The sequence below is a fragment of the Mastigoproctus giganteus genome, chromosome 12, assembly GCF_048544385.1.
Source record: "Mastigoproctus giganteus isolate SK-2022 chromosome 12, ASM4854438v1, whole genome shotgun sequence".
NCBI classification, from domain to species: domain Eukaryota; kingdom Metazoa; phylum Arthropoda; class Arachnida; order Uropygi; family Thelyphonidae; genus Mastigoproctus; species Mastigoproctus giganteus.
Window position 1 is genome coordinate 109,450,089 of NC_143586.1, and position 24,318 is coordinate 109,474,406.

The window sequence follows — 24,318 nt, forward strand, 5'->3', positions numbered from 1 at the left end:
AAAAATGCAGTTTTGATGGCTAGATCTTCAGAAAAAAAACCTCACCACTATACATGAGTGCTTCTGAATTGCATTATCCGTTAATTCATCAGTGAGCAGCAACAGTTTTTAACTTCTGTACAGTGGGACCAACTGATAATGTTACCAACAGCAAATTCTAAGTGGGAAGCATTCAAGGAATTACCGTATTTCCCCATGTATAAGATGCTCCCATTTATAAGACGCACCTTAATTTTGAGGCCCGAAATTTGAAAAAAAAAAAAAAAATGTATTACATAAAGTTATTGAACTCAAGTTTTATTCATCGTAAAATTCATACAACTCCTCCTCATTGTCGAAACTCCCATCCATTAGCTTGTCCTCATCTGTGTCTGATGACGAATCATTGTCTTCATATATTGCCTCGTCCTCAGTTCCATCTATGGCATTTAAACTGCCACACTTCTTAAATGACTTGACAACTATCTCAATCTTGATATTATCCCAGGATCTTTTCACCCAGTTAAGAACTTCTCCTATAGTTGGTTTGTTCACTCTTCCTGCTGGTGTCAAATTGTCCCCAGAAGACTTCATCCATTGGTTCCATTCATCTCTCATGGCAGCTTTGAAGGGTTTGTTAATGCTGACATCAAGTGGTTGGAGCTGGGATGTCAAGCCTCCAGGTATGACGGCAAGTTTTGTTTTTTGCTCTGCAGCAATCTTCTTTGTGTTTTTTGTTATGTGTGCCCTAAATTGATCAAGCACCAATAGGGCAGGTTTGCGTAAGAGCCCACCTGGTCTCCTGCTCCAAACTTTCTCAAACGAGATCTTCATCCCATCCTGATCCATCCAACCCTTGTCATGAACGTGGACAATCGAGGAATGTCTTATTTTGGCATTGTTTTGCGTTTGAAAATCAGCATAGGAGGCAGCTTGGTTCCGTTGGCAGAACAACTGTATAATGGCTTTTTTCATGTCCACTTGTCTTCACAGTTATAGTTTTCATCCCCTTCTTAACAACAGTTCTGTTACTTGGGACATCAAATTGAAGGGGGACTTCATCCATATTTGCAATCTGTCCCAACTCAAACTGATATGTCTTCCGACATTGAATGACAAAACGATGAAATTCAAGGACCTTCTGCTCATAGCTTTCAGGCATCTTTTGGGCAAGTCTGGTGCGTGTACGCATGCTTAGTCAATTCTGTTTCATGAACCTGAAGCACCAATTGTGTCCTCCTTTGAAATCAGTAACCTCTTTTTCATTAGCAATTCTTCTTGCCTCATGCTGAACCATCTTTGTGGACAAAGGAATTCCAATTGCCCTTTGCTCTTCAATCCATATCTTCAATTCCCTCTCTAAATCAGGCCATTTTGCTGACTTGCCTCTCATGGCCTTCTTCTGCCGTGGCGTTTTCAGTAGGGTTTCTTCTTCCCATAGCCAGTCTCGGATTGTTTTCTCAGTTGGAGGAGGACCAAACTTATGTTAAGCAGCATGATTTTCATTCACTCCTGCAAACTGGATCACTTTTAACTTGAATTCAGCACTGTACGAAAATCTTTTCTGAGCCATTTCTGGGCAGAACGTGGCAAAACGTAACCAAATATACCGGTAACAAGTGCGAAACAATGAGCGGGAAATGCAAGTAAAAAAATTTACAACCACTGTATACGACGCACCAAGTTTTTGAACCCCAAACGTTTCGAAAAAAGGTGCGTCTTATACATGGGGAAATACGGTAATAGTGGAAGCTACTAAACGTTTCATACCTATTAAGAAATATTGTTCAAGGTTTAGGCCTAAATGGTTGTCAAATGAACTAATGAGACTCGTGGCAGAGAAGAAATATTGCATGGGATGCATATAAATTATCAGGCAACACAGAAGCCTATGATATATATAAGCTAGTCTGTAATCAAGTCACAAAGGAGGTTAGGCAGCCGAAAGCAAATTACCAGAAATCTTTGGCAAAGGATGCTAATAAAAACAGCAAGGATGTCTTTACTTATATAAACTCTAAAAGGAAGGGGATGAATCTGATTGGTCCACTTGATATCGATGGTTCGACTGTTGATGATCCTGCTCATATAGCAAACAAACTAAATGAGTATTTTGCATTTACATTCACACATCAGGAGTTAAGGTTTGAAAATGCCACATGGTTATCAAATTGTAACAGGGTGCTTAATGATTTTATAATAACTAAGAACAGAGTGGGGGGGGGAGGATTTTTGAAGTTAACATAAGAAAGGCACCTGGGGTAGATGGGATCTATCCAGTTATATTAAAGGAGGCGGCAAAGGAAGTAAGCAAACACTTAGCCATAATTATGAGAGCATCCTTGGACTCAGGGGAGGTCCCCACAGACTGGAGATGTGCAAATGTGTCCCCAATTCACAAAAAAGGGGGGATCGAAGGGTGACACGAGTAATTACAGACCAGTTAGTTTAACTTCTGTTCCGGGTAAAATAATGGAGTCACTGGTTAAAGGTGCATTGCAGGATCATCTAGACAAGACTGCAGCAATAATTCAGACACAGCATGGGTTTGTTAAGGGAAAGTCTTGTTTACAAATTTGATTGGTTATTATAATGTGGTTACAAAGCAACTGGATGCAAAAAATAATTTTGATATCATATACTTGGATTTCAGGAAAGCTTTTGACACTGTTGTGCATGGAAGACAACTGTACAAATTGGAGCAGAATGGTATTAAGGGTAAGTTGCTACAATGGATAAAAGGATGATTGAGTGGGAGAAGACAGAGGGTGGTAATCAATGGGTGCTGCTCTTCGTGGCGCCTCCGTAGCCAGGTGGGAAGGAGCAGCAGTGCGTAGCACACGCTTCTTGATTAGACCGGGGTTCGAGCCCGTCACCACCAAATACGGAGGATGCGGAAAGGTCATTCAGGGAATGACCACCGCATATCCCGGAGCAGTATGGCCTTAGTTGCTAATGCTCCTAAAAACCAAATAACAACAGCTGCTCTTCGTGGACTAATTTATTAGTGGAGTTCCACAGGGTTCGGTGTTGGGTCCACTGTTGTTTTGTATATTTATCAATGATATTGATGAAGGTATATCAGGCTTAGTATCGAAGTTTGCAGATGATACAAAGATTTGGCAGGGTTGATAATGACAGTAATGGCAGTGTGTTACTGCAACAGGATCTAGAAAATTTGGGCAGATGGGCTGAGAAGTGGAAACTGAAGTTTAACCTTGAAAAATGCAAAGTACAGTAAACCCCTGCTATTCGCGGGGGTTACGTTCCTGAGAAATGTCACGAATACCGAAAACGCGAATACTGAGTTATGGCTCCCATAGAAATAAAGGGGTTCCGTTCCAAAGTATGAAATATATAAAAAAAAACTAGTCTAAAATTTTGTCTACGTATGTATTATATGTACCTTCATAATATGACTGTACATAGACAGTACATAGTGAAATGCAAGCATATGGCATCGAAATGAAAATAAGAAACAATTTAATATTAAATGTAATATTTATTAGAACTTTCAAACTGCACCTTTGCTATAGTTAAAAAACTTATCCCGCCAGTGCTATCAACAGTTTCGCTAAAGTGTTGATAAAGGAGTTTTGCCTTTTCACGAATGATGAGTGAACTTAACGGAATTTTATTTTGAGTTCAGTCTTCTATCCACAGATTTAAAGCCTTTTCCATTTTTTCTAATGCAGGATGATCTTGGGGGAGCAGTAACTGAACCCTTTGGAGATGAAAGGGGTGTAAGGAATCGTCATGCCAAACATCATGAGTTACAGAGCAAATTTTTGAAGCAATTATCGCATTTTCACGGACACTACGGCGGATTTTTTCTTCCGATTTCTTGATTGATCGTACCGTTGACTCATTGATTTTATAATGTCTTGCCACTGAGAAGACACTTGCACCATTAGAAATTTTGTCTAATAACTCAATTTTATTTGCTAATGTCATCGTTGATCTTTTCACATTTCCCTTGTTATTCGTAGCCATATTTTTGTACGGGTTAGAAAGAACTTGTCCATAATAAAGTCACTTTCTTCCGTTCACACACACTCGAAAAAGTCTGTTTTACACCGCAAAACGGTAGATTTATCACTTTTGTAAGCATATCAATTGATAAATTTATTCAATTTATAAGCATATAAATTAAAAGCAAACAACCAAACCTTCCATGACAAGCGCATAACACATACTGAACAAGGATTAGCGAGAAACATCCACGTTCACGATTTTGTCACCCCCTCTCCCCCCACCCACTGAATGCTGTTTTGACCAGGAAAGATAATTTTAGCCACGCCCATGTTTTTTTTTATGGCGGAAAATGTTCACGGCGCTTTAAAATTCATTTTTTTAGGTTTCATTTTATATTAAATCAGCGATCGTGAAACCACGAATAGCTGGGGTTTACTGTACTGCATATGGGTAGAAGTAACCCCAGAGAAATATGATGTAGTACTACACTTAAGGAGGTAGAAAATGAAAAAGACCTGGGAGTAATTGTGCAGTCAGATATGAAGTTTTCTGAGCAATGCAGACAGGCTGCCAGGGCAGGTCATAGGGTGTTGTCAATGATATACAGGAATTTTGTTAGCAGGGAAAAGGAGGTGATTATCCCTCTGTATAAGGCAATGGTCAGGTCACACCTTGAGTACTGCATACAGGTCTGGAGGCTTCATTTTAGGAAAGATGTAGATTTGCTTGAGTGTGTACAGAGAAGGGCAACAAGATTGGTGAGGGGAATGAAGGGATCCTCTTACCAGGAGAGGTTTAAGTTCTGCAAATTGCAGCAGCTGGAGACTAGGCTCCTGCGAGGTGATCTGATTGAGGTGTATAAGGCCTTGAATGGGTTGAGCACACTGAATTCTGATGGGATTCTTCCACTTGTTCAGATTACAAACCTAAGGGGTCATAAATTGAAATTGAGGAAGGACAGATGTAGAATAGATGTGCGAAATTTGCCTTTAGCCAGCGGGTGGTTAATTGCTGGAACAAACTTCCATCTGTCGTTGTGGAAGTTGATAGATTAAATAAATTTAAGGAGGAACTGGACAAATATTTAGAGGGGATTGTTTTGTAATATTTTTTTTTTGGCTGACGCTGCATAAGCTCATACACTTGCTCTCTTGCATCACATGCTACTACTACTACAAACTTCTTTCCTTTCATATCGTCTTTAAAATCTAACTCTAATGCTATTCTTACCACATTTTTTATTATCTGCAAACACTTAGTTCGATGCTTCTAAAAATGCTACCTTTTCTACAATCTTTTATAAACTCACTGAAATGATCCATGGCCATTACTGAACAATGACAAGTAACCGCTACTGCCAACTTAATTTCAGCCTGTTTGATATTTTCTTCGGATTCTGAGTTTTTCTTAGTCACAAAATTCTGGAGTACTTTGCTAGAGTACTTTGATTCAAACCAGTAATGTTAGAAGAAGCTTCATGTTCAGCAAAATTGTAGAGTTTACTTTTCACTTTGCAGTGGCAGAGTTTACAGAAAGCATCCTCACTATTATTTGGCGCTTTCTGTAACCACAAATACTTCTTCTCCCATTCTTCTTTGTATTTACGGTCACAATCGTATGAAGGCTTCCACTTTGGCATTTTAAAAAAAGGTTATCCAGAAGTTTTAAGAGGCTTGCACTCCTTGCAATGTGCACATCAAGGCAGTCACTGTACCAATGATGAATCCAGACAAAGTGTGGCACGCTGCACTGCATTTCTGGCGGCCTGTCATTTGTTCGACTGTTTGAATGAGTTCTAGACTGGACTGCTGACATAGTGATAGCATTTTTCTTATTTAAGTAAATAACATATTTCCAAAAAAATATGTTATTTACTATGTTATTAATATGTTAATGCCCCGGAGGCGACGCTGGGCAATGTTTTATTTTTGCTGATTGTATTGTGCCATTTAGCTTGTGCAAGACATAAGTTATTGATTGCATTTTCTGGCAAATAAAACTAAGCGTCTAAGGCTCACACCTCCACGTGGTCCGGGGCGGGCGGGTAGGGGTGATACCCCTACCTGGCGAAGTTGAGCCAGACAGATCAAAGGGGACGAGGTCTCGTTAATAAATTTGACTCAAGAGGGGGTGTTTAAATTTTCTCCTCTTGAGGTGTGTTAGAGCATTTTCGTGCTCTTAGTTAAATTGTGAGTATTTCCGTGCCCTTTGGCACAGTTTGCCTTATAGGCACAAATTCGTGAGTCGATCCTCTGGGACCTTTGCCTGTTAAACTTGGGCAAAGTGTTTTAGACGCATTTATTGAATAGATTTTCTAAGTGCAATTTTAATATTACATTTTGACAAGTGGATTGTGGCTCCTTGTTTGCTTACATTGATTGTATATTTGTAAATAGTTACTGATTTCTGTTTTTAGATTCAGTTTTTAATTGTAAATATAGAGTTTTATATTATACATTATGTCTTATTCCTCTGCCTCTTCAAGTGAGGAGGATTTGATAAGGATGGATGATCAAGAAGTACAGCCAGTTGTGAACGTTATTACTGAAGGTGAACGACAAGATTCGATAAAAGAAATTTCTTGTTCAGCCCAGGAACTAGTGGAACAGGATATCTTTATTGGAAAAACTTTACAGAGAACACCAGTAAAGACAAGATCAACATCATTACCAGGTACTTCCCAATCTTTGCAAAAAGGAAGTAAAAGTAAAAAGTTAAAAAAAGTGGAAGATAAACAAGAACTAAGCGATGGGGAAAAACATAAGAAGAGAAAACGAAAAAACAGTGTAAGTGAGCGGCCGAGTATGGAAGGTTTTGATTACGTTAGAGAAATAAGGAGTGAATTAAGCTCGGTTTTGTGGAATGAGCAAAGTAAAGTCCCTATTGCAGTGATAAGAATTATTTTGGAAAAATGGGATAAATTGGAACAAAAGGCGCAAGAAGTATATCTTGAGAATGTCTTATTGAAAGAGAAAGTAAAAAGAAAGCAGGAAAAACAAAGTTATTCTACTATTGTGAAAAATAAACTTGAAGATACAGTGTCAAAGGTTATGATTATTAAAGCAACGACAGATAAACATAAAACGAGCGAAGATGTTAAAGTGGATATCTTAAAAGAAATAAGGCCAATGTTATCAAACCTTAAAGTTCGGAACTTAAAACCAATAAGAGATAGGGGAGTCCTGGTAGAAGCTGAAACAAATGATGATCTGATAAAGTTGAAATCGTGTTCCAAAATTCAGGACTTAGGATTAAAGTATATTGTGCCTAAACCTGTATATCCTAGAATCGTATTATTTGATGTGGAAAAAGATGTAGAGAAAGAAGAACTATTGCAGCAATTGTGGGTGAAAAACTTTAAAGACTGTGATATAAGTGAAAAGAAGTTTAAAGAAAATATTGAGATTTTAACTGTAAATAGGAATAGGAATACACAGTTGAATAACTGGATTTTACAGTTATCTCCTATATTATGGAATAATGTTAAGGATAGAGTAAGATTATTTGTGAGATGGATGGCCTACAAATTTAAAGAGATATATTCAATTACTCAATGTTATAAATGCCTTGCTTTTGGCCATGTTGCAAAGTATTGTAGGAGAGAGATGCGATGTGGTCACTGTTCCAAAGAACATTTGTTTAAAGATTGTCCAAATAGAGGGAAACAGCCTGAGTGTTGTAATTGTAAAGGGAAGAATGAAGAGACTGCTCATGCTGCCGTGGATAAAAAGTGTATTGAGTATCAAAGGGCCTTAGACATTCATAAAAGAAAAATTAATTATGGATAAGTATATTAAAATTTTACAACTAAATGCACAAAGAGCTAAGGCAGTTGCATTGCAAATAAATCATATAATGGAATGTGAAGATTTCTCGGTGGCCCTCTTGCAGGAGCCATATGTAATTAAAGGTAAAGTAGCAGGTTATCCTATTAGATATAGAATTGTTTCTAAAGGTGATAATCCAATGACGGCCATAGTAATTAGAGATCCTGAAGTGGTTGTAACACAAGTGTTATCACTGTGTGATGAGAAACACGTTTGTTGTGAAATTATAGGGAAATGTGGCAAGTTGTATGTTGTTACAGTATATTGCCAGCCATCAGAAGGAATGGAACAACATATAAAGTATTTAGATAAATTATATGAATTAGTTGGCTCTTGTAATGTAGTGGTTGCCTTGGATTCTAATGCTTGTTCTCCATTGTGGGGTAGTGATGTATCCAATGAAAGAGGAGTGATGCTGGAGGAATTCATTGCTGCCTCAGGTATGGAGGTGTTAAATGTGACAGGACATGCTCCTACTTATTCCACGGTACATGGACAGTCATATATTGATTTAACTTTGGCGTCTACCTCTATTGTGGATAATATTAGAAATTGGAAAGTGATAGAACATCATACTACTAGTGATCATAATAGCATCTCTTTCTCCTGTGTTATAAATGATTCAGTGAGAATATTGAATGATATTGATAGATTTATGGATAAAACTGCAAGGTGGCCCAAGTTTGAGCAGGTGTTTTTGAGTAGAATTAATGAAATAAATTGGGTGGGCCTGACATCAAATGATTATGTTAAACAATTAACTGTTATTTTAAATGATGCATGTTCTAGTAGTATGAAGAAAAGGTATAAGGTTAATAGGCCAGTATTCTGGTGGAGTACTGAATTATCTGAAAAAAGGAGAGAGACTTTTCGTTTAAGAAGAAAGTTCCAGGCTGTAAGAAGAATTGGAGATTTAGATTTGTGTGAGGTGTATAAAAATATGTATAAAGCTTGTCGTAAAGAATATGTTACAGCTATCTGTAAAGCTAAACAGAATAAGTGGAGGGAATATGTGAGCAAACAAGGATCTAGGGATCCATGGAATTCTATTTTTAAATTATTAACTAATAAAAGAAGCCTATCGGAAATAATGAGCACTATTGGCAATGAAAATAGTCAAACTTTAACTTGGGAAGAATCAGTGAACAGGATATTGGACGATCTCTTTCCAGATGAAAATGAAGAAGTCAGTGAATTAGAAATAGATGGTCAAAATATTGTTGTGACACCAGAAGAACAGTTTACGTTAGAAGAGTTGACAACGGCCATGGGCCAGGCGAAGGATGGTAAATCGCCGGGCCTAGATAAAATAGAAGTTTTGGTTATGAAAAGATCTTTTCAAATGGCTCCAGAATTATATTTAAATCTGTATAATCGATGCTTAGAAGAGGGTGCCTTTCCGGATGAGTGGAAGAAAGCACAGATAAAATTACTTATAAAAGGAATAGATCGTATGCTTAATGAAACTAGTACATATCGTCCAATTGCCCTCCTCTCTGTTTTGGGCAAGATATATGAAAGACTATGTATGAACCGTCTTATGATGAGGTATGATTCAAGAAATATGTCATCACAAAACCAATATGGTTTTAAGAAAGACTCATCAACTGAAGATGCGGTATATAGATTGCTTCAAGCGGTGGAGGACAGTGAGGAACGGTATTGTTTGGGTGTATTTATTGATTTTAAGGGTGCTTTTGACCACTTATGCTGGGGAGGCATCATGTCTAGAATTAAAGAAGTATGTACAACAAAATTATATAATGTATTTAGAAGCTACTTTTCCAATAGGGAAGTAGTAGTTAAAACAAGATATACAGAGATAACTAGGAAAGTTAATAAAGGATGTCCACAAGGCTCGGTGATTGGCCCCTTTGCGTGGAACATGGTCTTTGATGAATATTTAAATGAAGAAATGCCTGGTGTCACAAAGATAGCTTATGCTGACGATCTGGTAGTGATGGTTCAGGGAAATTCCAGATCTTCCATAGAAAGCAAAGCAGAAGAAGCTTTGAGAACATTAGAAATATGGACAAGGAAACATAAATTGCAGGTCTCAAAGGAAAAGACGGTTCAGATGTTGCTCAAGGGAAGACTAAGCATGAATAGAGCTCCTACTGTACGGCTGATGGGGAGTGCCGTTCGATATGCACAAGTAACAAAATATTTAGGCTTAATGATTGAAGAACGTTTGTTCTTTACAGAACACGTTAAGTATTTAAAAGTTAAAATTAAAACCTTATATGCCAAGCTCCGGAGGGTGATTAGAAGAGATTGGGGTATAAAAGGTAGAGGCCTCAATCTGTTATATGATTGTTTATTTTCACCTATAATGTGTTATGCTGCCGGGGCTTGGGTTCATAGGATTGGGAATAAGGTTATTCAAAAACACCTAGTACAAGCACAAAGATTTGCATTACTAGGGATTACTCGGGCATGTCGGACGGTGTCCACAGAGGCCTTGCAGGTAATATCAGGTAGGTTGCCAGTCCAGTATGTAGTATTAATAGCTGGAGTTGGATATCTTACTAAGCGAAACATCAGGAAGACAATAGTAAGAATAAGAACTTGTCCAGAACCAGGAAAAATTTATACAAGAGCAGATGTTAAAAATGAAAAGAACAGAGTTTTAGAAGAAGTTAAAATTAGATGGCAAATGGAATGGGAAACATCTGAAAAAGGACGACAGACCTTTATGTTTTTGCCGAGAATTAATATAATTGATGTTAAAAGAAAGTTGTGGCAACAGTTTGGTCTTTGTTCTACGTTTTTGTTAACTGGACATGGATTGGCATTAAGACTCTTTCAGCTTGGACTTAAAGAAAATGGGTTGTGTAAATGTGGAGAGCTTGAAACATCTGAGCATGTTATGCTTGACTGCAATTATTATGTTGACTTGAGAATGGAATTGGAACTATCAATTGGCTATCTGGAGAAAGAGAGACTCCATGTTATGTTCACTGATAAAAGGTTATTTACTTATTTTAATAAGTACGTTTCGGAAGTCTTTAAAAGAAGATTTAGATTGCTGGGTAGTAGTGGCACGCCTCCAAGTGGCAGGGATGTCAACTCATCCAATTAGGATCAATGGATAGAAAATCAAAGTTGATTATCCTTGCATGAGGCTAAGTGGCCAGATAGGAATTGTTTATTGTTCGGTTATTATTTATTTATTTATTAACAAAATTGAATTCTAAAAGTTAGGAAAAATCCCATTCTCTGACATTACCGCGGATAGGCTACGGCCTCGGTAGCGGATTCGGCGAATGGAGGTTAAAATGTATTTCCAAAAAAATGACCATTACTATAAATATGGCCAAAACAGAAAACTTGTGGCCAAACATTTGAAAAAGGCCAAAATTTTTGAATTTGCCCATAAAGACCAAACTGTGGCAACCCTGTGTGGGCTTTTACGATGATCTTTTTTACATAAGAAATAATTTGTACTGAATTGTTTATGTAAGCCATGGGCTAAGCAAGTAATGTGGATTAGATTTGAATATTATTATTATTATTATTATTAGCTATATGGTGTAAGGAAGCCTGAGGCTTAGGCTGCACCAGCCAAAAAAAATTCCCGAGTTACCCTGAGAGAGAGAGAGAGAGAGAGAGAGAGAGAGAGAGAGAGAAGAAAGGAATCACCAAGAAAGAGAAGGATGATGGTGTCCAGCTCAGGACCTTGGGTGTGCCAAGCCCATACTCACCAGATGTGAGTCCCTGATTCTTTATTATCCCATGGCTTAGAAAAAGAAAAGAATAGAAAAGTTGTAATGCAGAAGCCGCTTTTATCATAGAGAATAGAGTCCCTAACAAAAATGCAAACTTTTTTTTTTGCCTTGGGTTGATTCTTGGTCTGGCCGTAGTAACTACAAAGAGTAATTCACAAATCTTGCAATTGTGTAGTAGTTCAAATTTTTGAGAACCTTACAAGCAAATGTAGATGAGAAGGCTCTCCATCTAATTTTTCACATACCAAATATTTAAAATATTAGCCACAAGCATCTGCTGTTTCATTGGCAGACATACACATGCAATTTTTTTCAATATCTTGACAGATTTTGAGAATAATACCATTGTAAATATCATTAAGATAATTCTTCCCCAGGGTACATTTGTCTGTTCATCCAGTATGTTTTGATTTATACAAAACATTTTTTATATTTGTTTAACAAAGCAGAAATATGCCTTTATTCAATGGGATATTCTGCTTACCAAGTGAGATAGGGATCCTTTGAGAAGTTACTTTTTGCTTGAGGTATACAACTTGATTAAAAGTAACCGTTCTAGCAATTCCCCCCCCCCTTCCATACACACTGTGCAATGTTGTTTTCACTTATTAGTTGGTTTTTTCTGCACGGAACATCATTTCACAAACAACACAAAAGACTACTGTTATCTGTAGTGAAATCTTTTTGATTAATGATTTGCAATTCCATATGTTTAGCAGCAGACATGATTTTTTGCATTTTGTACAATAGCCAAAACCACCTATCTATAAATATCTTATAGCAAAGCTGGACTGTTCTGTTACACATTCAAAGAACACACTTTCATCCAATGTCATTGCTGGCAGCACAAGAATTAAAGTAAAACACTGTTTATTGGCATGGTTGCCCACACAAATCTTATTGTAATGCTATGATGTTTTCAATGACTGAAATCACATTTCTATGTTTAATGCCTAAAAACTTCAGATTGACAAAATATATGCAGTGTTGCTAGTAATATTTATGTTATATGCATTTGCAAGTATACATATGGAAATGTCTAGTTATGAGCATGTACCAAGTATGAAGGTGGGGACATTTTCAAAAATGCATGTTTTTAAGATTATCAAATTTAGGTTGTATGTGATTTCCTATAAAAAATTTGACCATGGGAAACAATGGAACGCCAGAAAAACTACAAACCACAATGGCTGGCAGGTGTAATTTTCAGAACTAATTTCCTGCCACTACTATTAATTTTTTTTTTTTTTTTTTTTGTAAACACAAATAAGAGAGGGTACCATCTATTGGAAGATTTCAAGATGATTTATACATTAATGGGCACATTATAAAATGTAAAAACATAAATTTATATGTACTCCTGAGAGGGTTAAATAAAAAAAATGCATCAGTGGTCCTGTAACAATCTATTGTTTGTGGAATGATGCATACCAAAATTTGTTTTAGGCATGCATTGTAACTATTTATCATTAAATTCCCGGGAAAACAGCTCCCGATATTAGAACTACTTCTCAGGATCTCATTGTTCATAAATTATATTACTATTCTGCAGCACAAACCTGCTGCTTTCATTCACAATTCTGAAAAATTGCTGATATTCACTTTATACCTATGATTAATGATATACCTATGATCTGTGAATGCAGAATTTCAACCAAGTTTGGTTGTTCTGAAACACTTTCAGAAGAATGTAAATGAAATATGCAAACTATGTTGTGATGTAGAGGAAAGCATTTTCTTTTCCACTGAGGCCTTCTCATGGCTGGTGTACTTGGCTACTTGTACTTATTCTCTGTGTGTGTTGCATGAGGAAGGAATTTGAAGCTTTTTTAAATAAAATCCTTTAACTTAAACTGACTCCCCACTCCATAAGAATTTAATGTGATAATGTAAGACCACAACCATAGTATTAATTATCAATAATTTTATTTACTACAAATATTCATATCATAGTTATCTAGCAGCATTTATTAAATACTTAAACTATTTTCCAAGTATAAAATTGAATGATGTGTTATATTTGTATAGAAAGAAGAAAAATATCATTTTCTCTGCTTTCATTTTAAAAATCATATTTTTCAGGCTGAACATGTGCCTTATCGAAACAGTAAACTCACTCATCTCCTAATCAATTCCTTAGGTGGCAACAGTAAGACTCTTATGTTTGTTAATGTTTCTCCAAATGAAGAACACCTGGGTGAAACTTTAAATTCCTTACGATTTGCTAATAAGGTATGTTAAGATATTGTTTTAATTTATGTGCTAGTGGCCAAAAGTTAAGTTACAGTTATAAAATCTGAGATATAAAAAAAATTATATACCTGATATAATTTGTTTACAAATATAATTTATTAGACTCATATTCACTTTGAAAAGAAATGTGCTTCTATTTTCTTGAATTAGATTCATGACTACCTAAAAATGATGGACTAGTCTAATAATCAGTTCCTTAGGAGGCAACAGTAAAACACAAGTTTGTTAATGTTTCTCCAAATAGATATGGAACATCTGAATGAAACTTTAAACTTATGATTTGCTAATAAGGTATGTAAAACCTTAATAGACCTCTAAAACAGTGAATATCATCACTGAACCAGGCATCGTGTCCATATGGGACATGTTATGAATGCTTCATTCTGGTGGTATTATCCATCAGCTAAAATATTTTAACAATAAAACAGATTTAACTCATGTTAATGAGAAAGCTTGTCTTGTTTGTTTATCATTTCTACCCCTGGAAGAAAGTTTTGTTAAGGGAAAATCTTAGTCATACTTTGAGCTAATGCTAATGAACTGAAGCCTGTTGTAGTGAGGAAATCACTGTGATGTTCAATGCTGAAGAACATCATGCATGAATTTTCTGTCAAAATCCACTCGCATGTCACTGCCTTAAATGCACTAACCTCTTGTAGGCTACACTAGTGTGCAAACAAAGGCTGTCATCGTCATCCAATTAATATATTGGAAATATACAGGGTGTCTCAAAAATACAAGGCATAACTTCAGGAATGAGTTCCTCGTATGTAGACAATAAAAATATTTTATATTAACAAAGTTCCGGAAATGCTTGGTTTCCGAGTTTTGAAGGTTTGTCTATGACACTTAGCTGTTCACTTCAACTTATAGTAATTGTTCAAAATGTCCACCTTCTGCCTGAATACAGGCCTCACATCGACGTCTCATGGACTCGCGAAGACAATGCCAAATTCCTGGCATGTTTCGTATTGTCTCACAGCCTGCCTTGCGGAGAGTTTCCACATCAGCTACTGGATTCGATTACACCAATGACTTTAAATGGCCCCACAAGAAGAAATCTAGTGCGTTTAAATTAGTGAGCGTGGAGTCCAGGCAGTTGGTCCACTTCTACATGTGGACCAACTGCCACAATCTTCTGGTGACAAGGCCTGTACCTGTTGCAGATGGTAAGAATACAGTTGGTGTTGCGCAACACTCCAAATAGTCGAACGTTGAACAACCAGTTGCATTGCTATTCTGCATGTGCTGATTCCAGGAGTGGCATGCACAACATCCAAAATCTCCTCCTCTACTTCAGGAGTCATAGATCTTGCTCGTCCTCTGTCGGCAGCAGTAGGTGTAAAGGTCCCATGTTCACAAAGGCAGCGATGGATACCTTCAAACGTTTTCCTGTCTGGACATCTTCGTTCTGGGAACTTTTCATGGTACAAACAACAAGCCTCCAGAGCATTGCCATCCGCCAAACCGTACATAAAGTGCATATCCGCTTGCTCCTGATTTGAGTACATGGTTGGAATGGAAAACCACCACACTCTGTCAGTACCTTGTGATGAAGGAAATCACACGCGGGAGATAAGACATTCCGGTTTTCCATTTTTCCATTCCAACTCGAGAACCAAGCATTTCCGGAACTATGTTGATATAAAATATTTTTATTGTCTACATATGAGGAACTCATTCCTGAAGTTATGCCGTGTATTTTTGAGACACCCTGTATAGTTGCAGCAATAAGTGCAACAACTAGCCCAAAAAAAAATTATAGTTAAAGTATTCCTCTTTGGAGTGTGGTCAGTGTGAAGTGTGGTCAGTTTGAAGTGAAAGTTGGTATACTTATAGTCTGCAACACAAGGAGGAGAATGCTAGAGGTAAAAAGAATTTCTTCTCATATCCCCACCAGGAGATATATGAACTAATTTTTTTATCTAACTAAAGTTATATAAGGTATATTATACAGGGTGTTTCAAATGTGATGGTCAATAATTTAAAGGTGAACTGTACAGACTACAATATGCAAAAAAAAGCCTAGTAAACATGGGTCCTTAAGTGAATCGTTTTCGAGATATTGCACATTTCTAGTTGGGATTCACCACTGACTTGTTTGTTTAGGTTAGGTTATGCTCATTTTCTCCCTTTCCCCTCTCTCAATGCTCTCAGATGAAGCAAGCATACTAGTACTTGTCAAAGGATAGCCAACATGGAAAGAGGTTACAGCAATGAAGAGTAGTTAAATCCTATGGATTTTTGTATCTGGGGTCATGAAAAAAGCTTGGTGTATTAATGTCAACTGTGTTAGCGTACACTTTGAACATTAACACAGTTGAGGAATTGCAGCGTCGGGTTGGAGCCTTTCACCAAATCAGAAATGATCCAGAAATGCCTGAGAAGACTACAAAGCTGCATACGGATGCAAGGACAGCATTTTGAGCACCTTTTGTAACATCTGTAAAATCCTGTGGTGTTGGAACCAAAAATTAAAAATGTATTACCTTATGTTTAATAAAACCACTCTTAGCAAAGGATTCGCAGCTTTTTGCTAAACTAGTGTTTCCATAGTCAGTTGCAGATCTTAACAGAAAATGTGCATTATCTCAAACTGTTCATTTGTGGCCCGATTTTCACCGGGACTTTTTTGCTTCTTTTAGTTTGTACTTTTCACCTTTAATGTTATAGATATCACTGAAAATAATTACAATATGTCACTTCCATTTTATCAAAATGTTTATACTAAATAGGTTTTACGGCTGAAAGCCTCAAACTACAGAAAATTCACTAATCAAACAAGTTAGTGTATAGCATCATTATAGTTCCTGGTAAATCACCGAAGTAGGTGAAATGGCATTGTTTTTGTGATATCTCATATTGTGAATGCCTTCACAAAGAGTGCCATTTCACCTACTTCAGTGGTTTACTATGAACTAAAATGATGCTTGGCACTAACTTATTCGATTACCAAAATGTTTATATTGTTTAATATTTTTTTAATATTAAAAATAAAGAATTTCTATATATAAAAAGCGTATTAAGTGGGAAAAAGTCATTATAATAATACACTGTGTATTCTTTATCACGAACTTTTTCCCGGAAAACTTCTTACATGGGAAAATAATACATTACAATATATAGAGGGGAAAACTTCTTATGCAGGAATTTCTTATCTGGGTTCTACTGTATAGGAGTGTGTTATAGGCTTAATGACTCTAAAATAAATTTTCTGTTTATACTCCGGTACGACAACCAAGTCAGTAGAGTTTACAATAAATTGTGAATACAAATATTTATCGTATTTAGTAGTCACGGGCTTGAACCCCGGTCCACTCAAGGAATGCATGCTATGCACTCACTCCTGTCCTGACCACTGGCTACGTCAGGCCACGAGTATAATAAGACTCTATACAGGAAAACAGAGTGGACCGGTAAATAAGAGAGTCTTATAATGGGGGATTTTAATTTCCCAGATATTGACTGGAATTTGTGGGTTGGTCACTCATACACTAGCAAGACATTTGTAGGTTTATTGGATGATTGTTTTCTACATCGGAATGTTCAGGAGGCAACTAGAGAGAGTAATACTTTTATCTGATTATCAGTAGTGATTCTTCATGCATTAAGAATCTGCAGATAAAGGAATCACTAGGTGGCAGTGATCACAGTATGCTGAAGTGGGATTTACTCAAAGAGGAAACTACCATCAGGGTAAAGGGAAAGGTTTTTATTTTCGTAAAGGTGACTACGGTGGTCTGAGACAGTATTTAAATTCTATACGGTGGGACCAACTGATGAGGTTACCAACAGCAAATTCAAAATTGGAAGCATTCAAAGAATTTATCTTGGAAGATACTAGGCTTTACATACCAACTAGTGCGTAGCACACGCTTCTTGATTAGATCGGGGTTCGAATCCGTGACCACCAAATACAGAGGATGCGGAAAGGTCAGGGAATAACCACTGCATATCCCAGAGCAATATGGCCTTAGTTGCTAATGCTCCTAAAAACAAAATAACAAACAAACAACAAACATACCGACTAAGAAATATTGTTCAAGATTAGGCCTAAGTGGACGTCAGATGAACTAATGAGACATATGGCAGAGAAGAAAAATGCATGGGATACATATAAATTAATGGGTGACATGGAAGCCTATGATAGATATAAGCTGGTCTGTAACAAAGTCACAAAGAAGATTAGGCAGGCAAAGAAAAACTGCAAAGAGTTCTCTACCTATGTGAACTCTAGAAGGAAAGGGATGAATCAGATTGGTCCACTGGATATTGATGGTTCAACCGTTGATGATTCTGCTTGGGTGGCTAACAAACTAAATGAGTATTTTGCATCTACATTCACACGAGGAGTTATTGAGGGAGGGGAATGCCAGAGGCAAATTAAACTCTTGTCAGTGAGCTAGATGATTTTGTAATAACTGAGAGGAAAGTGGAGGAGAAATTGTTGAAGATAAACATAAAAAAGGCACCCGGGATGGATGGGATCTATCCAGTTATATTAAACAAGGCAGCAAAGGAAGTAAGCAAACCCTTAGCCATAATTATGAGAGCTTCTTTGGACTCAGGGGAGGTACCCATGGACTGGAGATATGCAAATGTGACCCCAATTCACAAAAGAGGATCAAAGGGTGACACAAGTAATTATAGACCTGCTTAATGTCCAAGTTTGCAGAAAATACGAAGGTTGGAAGGGTTGTTAAGGACACTAATGATAGTACACTGCTGCTACAGGATCTAGAAAAGTTGAGCAGATAGGCTGAGAGGTGGCAAATGAAGTTTAACATTGACAAATGTAACATACTACATATGGGAAGCAGTAACCCCAGAGTAACATTTGAACTCTGTGGTACTGCACTGACCGTGTTAGAGAACAAAAAGGACATGGGGTAATTGTGCAGGCAGATATGAAGTTTTCTGAGCAGTGCAGACGGTCTGCAAGAGTAGCTCATGGTGTCTTGTCAAGGATGTACAGGAATTTTTCTAGCATGGATAAGGAGGTGATTATCCCCTTGTATAAGGCAATGATCAGACCAAACCTCGAATACTGTATACAGGTCTGGAGGCCTCATTTTAAGAAGGATGTAGAGCTGTTGGAACGAGTACAGAGAAGGGCAACAAGATTAGTGAATGGAACAAAGGGTTGCTCATACAAAGAAAGGCTTAAGTTTTGCAAATTACAGAGTCTGGAGACTAAGCACCTCCGATCTGATTGCAGTGTATAAAGCCTTGAATGGTTTGAGCATGCTCAATGCTGATGGGATTCTTCCTCTTGCTCAGAATAATTAGTGAGAGAGCATTAATTCAAATTGAGGAAAGACAGATGTAGGATAGATGTGCAAAAGTTTGTCTTTAGTAGCCAACGGGTAGTTGGTTGGTGGAACAGACTTCCATCCTTTGTTGTGTAAGTTGATAGCCTAAATAAATTTACGGCTGAGCAGGACAGGTATTTGGATCGAACGAAGGGATGAAATGGAAGCGGGTTTTTTTTTTTTTTTTTTTTGGCTGAAGCTGCATAAGCTTGCTTTGTCATATGCCTCTACTAATGCTAATGTTTTATTCTTACTATTGTTAGATATGGCTTAACACATTCCTGCCAGGGTGGCCCATTGGTCATTCCACCTGATGAATCAGACACAGAGACTAGTTTGGCAACTCATCAGCCATCTTCAATCCACTGCAGGATGAAGGCCTCTCCAGCAACTTTCCAGTTCCTTCTGTTTTGAGCACTGGCCATCCATTTACTACCCACAAACTCATGAATTTCATCTATCCATCTCCACCTGTGTCTTCCAGGTTTTCTTCTAGCTCCTCTTGGAACCATTCTGTTATTTTCTTAGTCCATCTGTCATTAGCATTAGCATTAGTAGAGGCATATGATGCAAGAAAGCAAGCTTATTCAGCATCAGCCAAAAAAAAAAACACAACCACTACTCCCATTTCACCCCTCCGTTCGTTCGAAATATCTGTCCAGCTGAGCCTTAAATTTGTTTAGGCTATCAACTTCAACAACAAGTGATGGAAGTCTATTCCACAAACCAACTGCCAGCTGGCTAAAGGCAAATTTCCGCACATCTATCCGACATCCATCCTTCCTCAATTTGAATTTATGCCCTCTCAGGTGATTATTCTGAGCAAGAGGAAGAATCCCATCGGCATTGAGCATGCTCAAGCCATTCAAAGCCTTATACACCTCTATCAGATCACTTCGCCGATGCCTAGTCTCCAGACACTGCAATTTGCAAAACTTAAGCCTTTTTTCGTAAGAGCAACCCTTTGTTCCATTCACTAATCTTGTTGCCCTTCTCTGTACTCGTTCCAGCAACTCTACATCCTTCTTGAAATGAGCCCTCCAGTACTGTATACAGTACTCAAGGTGTGGCCTGACCAATGCCTTATACATGGGAATAATCACATCCCTATCCCTGCTAGAAAAATTCCTGTATATCATTGACAAGACACCATGAGCTACTCTTGCAGCTCGTCTGCACTGCTCAGAGAACTTCATATCTGCCTGCACAATTACCCCAGGTCCTTTTTATTCTCTACCACTGCCAGTGTAGTACCACAGAGTTGATACATTGATCTGGGGTTACTGTTTCCCATATGTAGTACTTTACATTTGTCAATGTTAAACTTCATTTGCCACCTCTCAGCCCATCTGCTCAACATTTCCAGATCCTGTTGCAGCAGCATAGCATCAGTAGTGTCCTTAACAACCCTGCCAACCTTTGTATCGTCTGCAAACTTGGACATTAAGCTTGATATACCATCATCAATATCATTTATAAATACAGAAAACAATAATGGACCCAACACTGAACCCTGAGGAACTCCACTAATAACATTAGTCCACGTTGAGCAGTGTCCATTGATTACCACTCTCTGTCTTCTGCTACTCAACCATCCCTTTATCCATAGCAGCAATTTGCCTCCAATGCCACACTGCTCCAATTTGTGCAGCAGTCTTCCATGCGCAACAGTATCAAAAGCCTTTCTAAGATCCAAATATATAATATCAAAGTTATTCCTGCATCCAGTTCTTTTGTGACTACATCATAGTATCCAATCAAATTGGTCAGACAAGATCTGCCCTTAACAAAACCATGCAGTGTCTGAGCTATAACTGAATTCTTTTCTAGATGATCCTGCAGTGCTTCTTTAACCAGTGTCTCCATTAATTTTCCTGGAACCGAAGTTAAACTAACAGGTCTATAATTACTTGTGTCAGCCTTTGATCCTCCTTTGTGAATTGGGGTTACATTTGCACATCTCCAGTCTATGGGTACCTCCCCTGAGTCCAAAGAAGCTCTCATAATTATGGCTAGGGGTTTGCTTACTTCCTTTGCTGCCTCCTTTAATATAACTGGATAGATCCCATCCACCCAGGGTGCCTTTTTTATGTTTATCCTCAACAATTTCTCCTCCACTTTCCTCTCAGTTATTAGAAAATCATCTAGCTCACTGCCAATGTTTACTTCACCTACGACATTCCCCTTCCTGAATAACTCCTCATGTGTGAATGTAGATGCAAAATACTTGTTTAGATTGTTAGCCACCTGAGCAGGATCCTCAACTGTTGAACCATCAACATCCAATGGACCAATCTGATTCATCCCTTTCTTTCTTGAGTTTAAATAGGTAAAGAACTCTTTTCTGTTTTTCTTTGCATCCTTTGCCAAGGATTTCTCATAATCTGCCTTTGCCTGCTTAATCTCCTTTGTGACTTGGTTACAGACCAACTTACAGACTATCTATCATAGGCTTCCATGTCACCCATTAATTTGTATGTATCCCATGCATTTTTCTTCTCTGCCATATGTCTCATTAGTTCATCTGACAACCATTTAGGCCTGAACCTTGAACAATATTTCTTGGTTGGTATGTAAAGCCTGGTAGCTTCCAAGATTAGTTCCTTGAATGCTTCCCATTTTGAATTTGCTGTTGGTAACATCATCAGTTGGTCCCACTGTATAGAATTTAAATACTGTCTCAGACCATCATAGTCGCCTTTACGAAAGCAAAAACCCTTCCCTTTACCTCTGATGGTAGTTACCTCCTTGAGTAAATCCCACTTCAGCACACTGTGATCACTGCCACCTAGTGGTTCCTTTATCTGCAGATCCTTATTGCATGAATGTCTTTGAGCTGTGTCCTACCCAAGACCAATTTAGTTCTTTAGTTTTGATAAGAATGTCCTTTACTTTAGTTTGCTGCCTAATCCATGTGTTTCTCTTCTTATCTAACAGTCTGATTCCTAATATAATTCGTTCCATTCTTCGCTGTGTAGTTCTCAGCTTCACTTCCATTCTTTTGGTGAGTGCCCAAGTTTCATTTCCATAAGTCATGTTGGGGAGTATACATTGGTTCATTATTTTACGTTTCAGACAAACTGGGATAGTGCTCTTCAGTATGTGACTATATTTCCTGAATGCTATCCATCCAAAATTTATTCTTCTCTTGACTTCCAGCCATTTATCATTATTACAGCTAATAACTTGTCCCAGATAAATATATGACTCCACCTTTTTAATTACTGCTCCTTCAATCATTATTTCCCTTTCTGTGGCATACTTGTTCATTATTACTTTTGTTTTAGCCATATTCATCTTTAGTCCAAAATCCTTACTAACTGTATATAACTGATTAAGATTTTCCTCTAATTCTTTGGGATCATGGCTTATGACCACAATGTCAACTGCAAATGGTAAATGGTTTAGGTACTCTCCTTTCACATTGACTCCTTTCTGTGACCAGTCTAATCTTCTGAAAGCTTCCTCAAGGGCAACAGTAAACAGTTTCGGAGATATTGTGTCTCCTTGTCGAACTCCTTTCTCGATTTTAAATTTCCTACTGTCTTTGTCTAGTCTAATAAAGGAGGTAGCACTCTCGTATATTTTCTTCAAAATCATAATATGTGGGGTATCTATGCCTTGTCTTTGCAGTGCCCGAAACATTGCCTTATGCTGTATGGAGTCAAATGCCTTTTCATAATCCACAAATGCCATTCATAATGGTGTTTTATATTCATTTGCTTTCTCCATTAGCTGTGATATTACGTGAAGGTGATCCATAGTTGAGAATCCTGTCCTAAAGCCAGCTTGCTCTTTCGGTTGATTCTCATCAAGTATTCTTTCTAATCTGATAGTAATGACCCTTGTGAACCACGTGTAGATGTGGGATAACAAGCTAATTGGTCTATAATTTCCAATTTCTGATTTATCTCCTTTCTTATGCAGCAAAACTATGATTGCATTATTCCACTGCTTAGGCGTCACACCTTTTCTGATGCACTTTGTGAAGAGCCTTACCAGTTTTTGTGTTATGTCTCTTCCTCCCAATTTTAACAACTCTACAGTAACTTCATCTTCCCCCGGGGCTTTCGGATTCTTCATTTTCTTCAATGCCTGTTCTACCTCATCAGGAAGAATATCGGGTATGTCGTATGTGTTGCTACTTTGCAATCCATCTTCCCCACTGCTGGCATCATTCCCCTGCTCCTTGTATAATTCTCTATAGTAGTCTTCTGCTATTTGAATTATGCCTTGTCTGCTGTTTATAAGTACACCATTGCTATTCTTCAGTTCAGTATCATTTGTCTTTCTTTATTACTGCTCGTGGCTGCTGATTTAAATCCTTTGTTTTCCCTTAATGCTTGTTCTACTTTTCTTGTGTTAAATCTTTGTCCTCTCTGAGTCTCTTTCAAATGTCTTTGCATAACTCAGTATACTCAATTTTTTCCTTGTCAGTGTTTATCTTGTTCTTCATTTTTCGTCTTCGGTTCATCATAACAAATGTTTCTTGACTAATTTTTCTTATTTGGATTTCTTTTTCCCTATATGTTTCTTGGGCTTTATCATTTTCAGAAAGTTGTAATATTCTTCATCGATATCTTGGTGCTGAGCAGTGTGCAGAAGCTAAAACTTTTTCTTAAGTTCCAGTACATACTGCTTTTTCTCCTCTTCTGTGCAGGCGCCGTAGCCAGGTGGGAAGGAGCAGCAGTGCATAACACACGCTTCTTGATTAGATCGGGGTTCGAGCCCATCACCACCAAATACTGAGGATGGGGAAAGTTCAGGGAATGACCACCGCATATCCTGGAGCAATATGGCCTTAGTTGCTAATGCTCCTATAAACCGAATAACGAACAACAAACTCCTCTTCTGTTATCTCAAAGACCTTTGTATTTACTCGAGTCAGTTTTTTCCTTTCCTACATCTATATCAAGTGTACATCATTCTGTGATCAGTTCCAACATTTACCTTATTCAGGACGGTGACATCATTCACAATATATCTTCTGTTAGTGAGGATGAAGTCGATTTCATTAGTTGTTAATCGATTTGGACTCTTCCATGTCCACTTTATGTTCACCCTTTTCTTGAAAAAAGTGTTCATTACTGATAATCCTTGAGATTCTGCAAATTCTACAAGTCTTTTGCCTCTTTCATTTCTTTCACAAATTCCAAAATTTCCTATAGTTCTCCTTTCTGTGCTGTTTTGTCTTTTTCCAACCTTAGCATTGAAGTCCCCCATAATAATAGTGTAGTGGGTTTA

At 37.6% G+C, this 24,318-nt stretch overlaps 1 protein-coding gene across 1 annotated transcript in view; it reads left to right on the top strand.

Moving 5' to 3' along the window:
• LOC150077333 (carboxy-terminal kinesin 2-like) overlaps window positions 1-24,318 on the top strand; it is a 287,195-nt gene that overhangs the window by 257,801 nt on the left and 5,076 nt on the right. Inside the window, exon 12 of the mRNA XM_090386031.1 lies at window positions 13,592-13,741. Within this exon, the coding sequence (XP_090242157.1) occupies window positions 13,592-13,741 (150 nt within the window). The remainder of the gene's footprint in view (window positions 1-13,591; window positions 13,742-24,318) is intronic.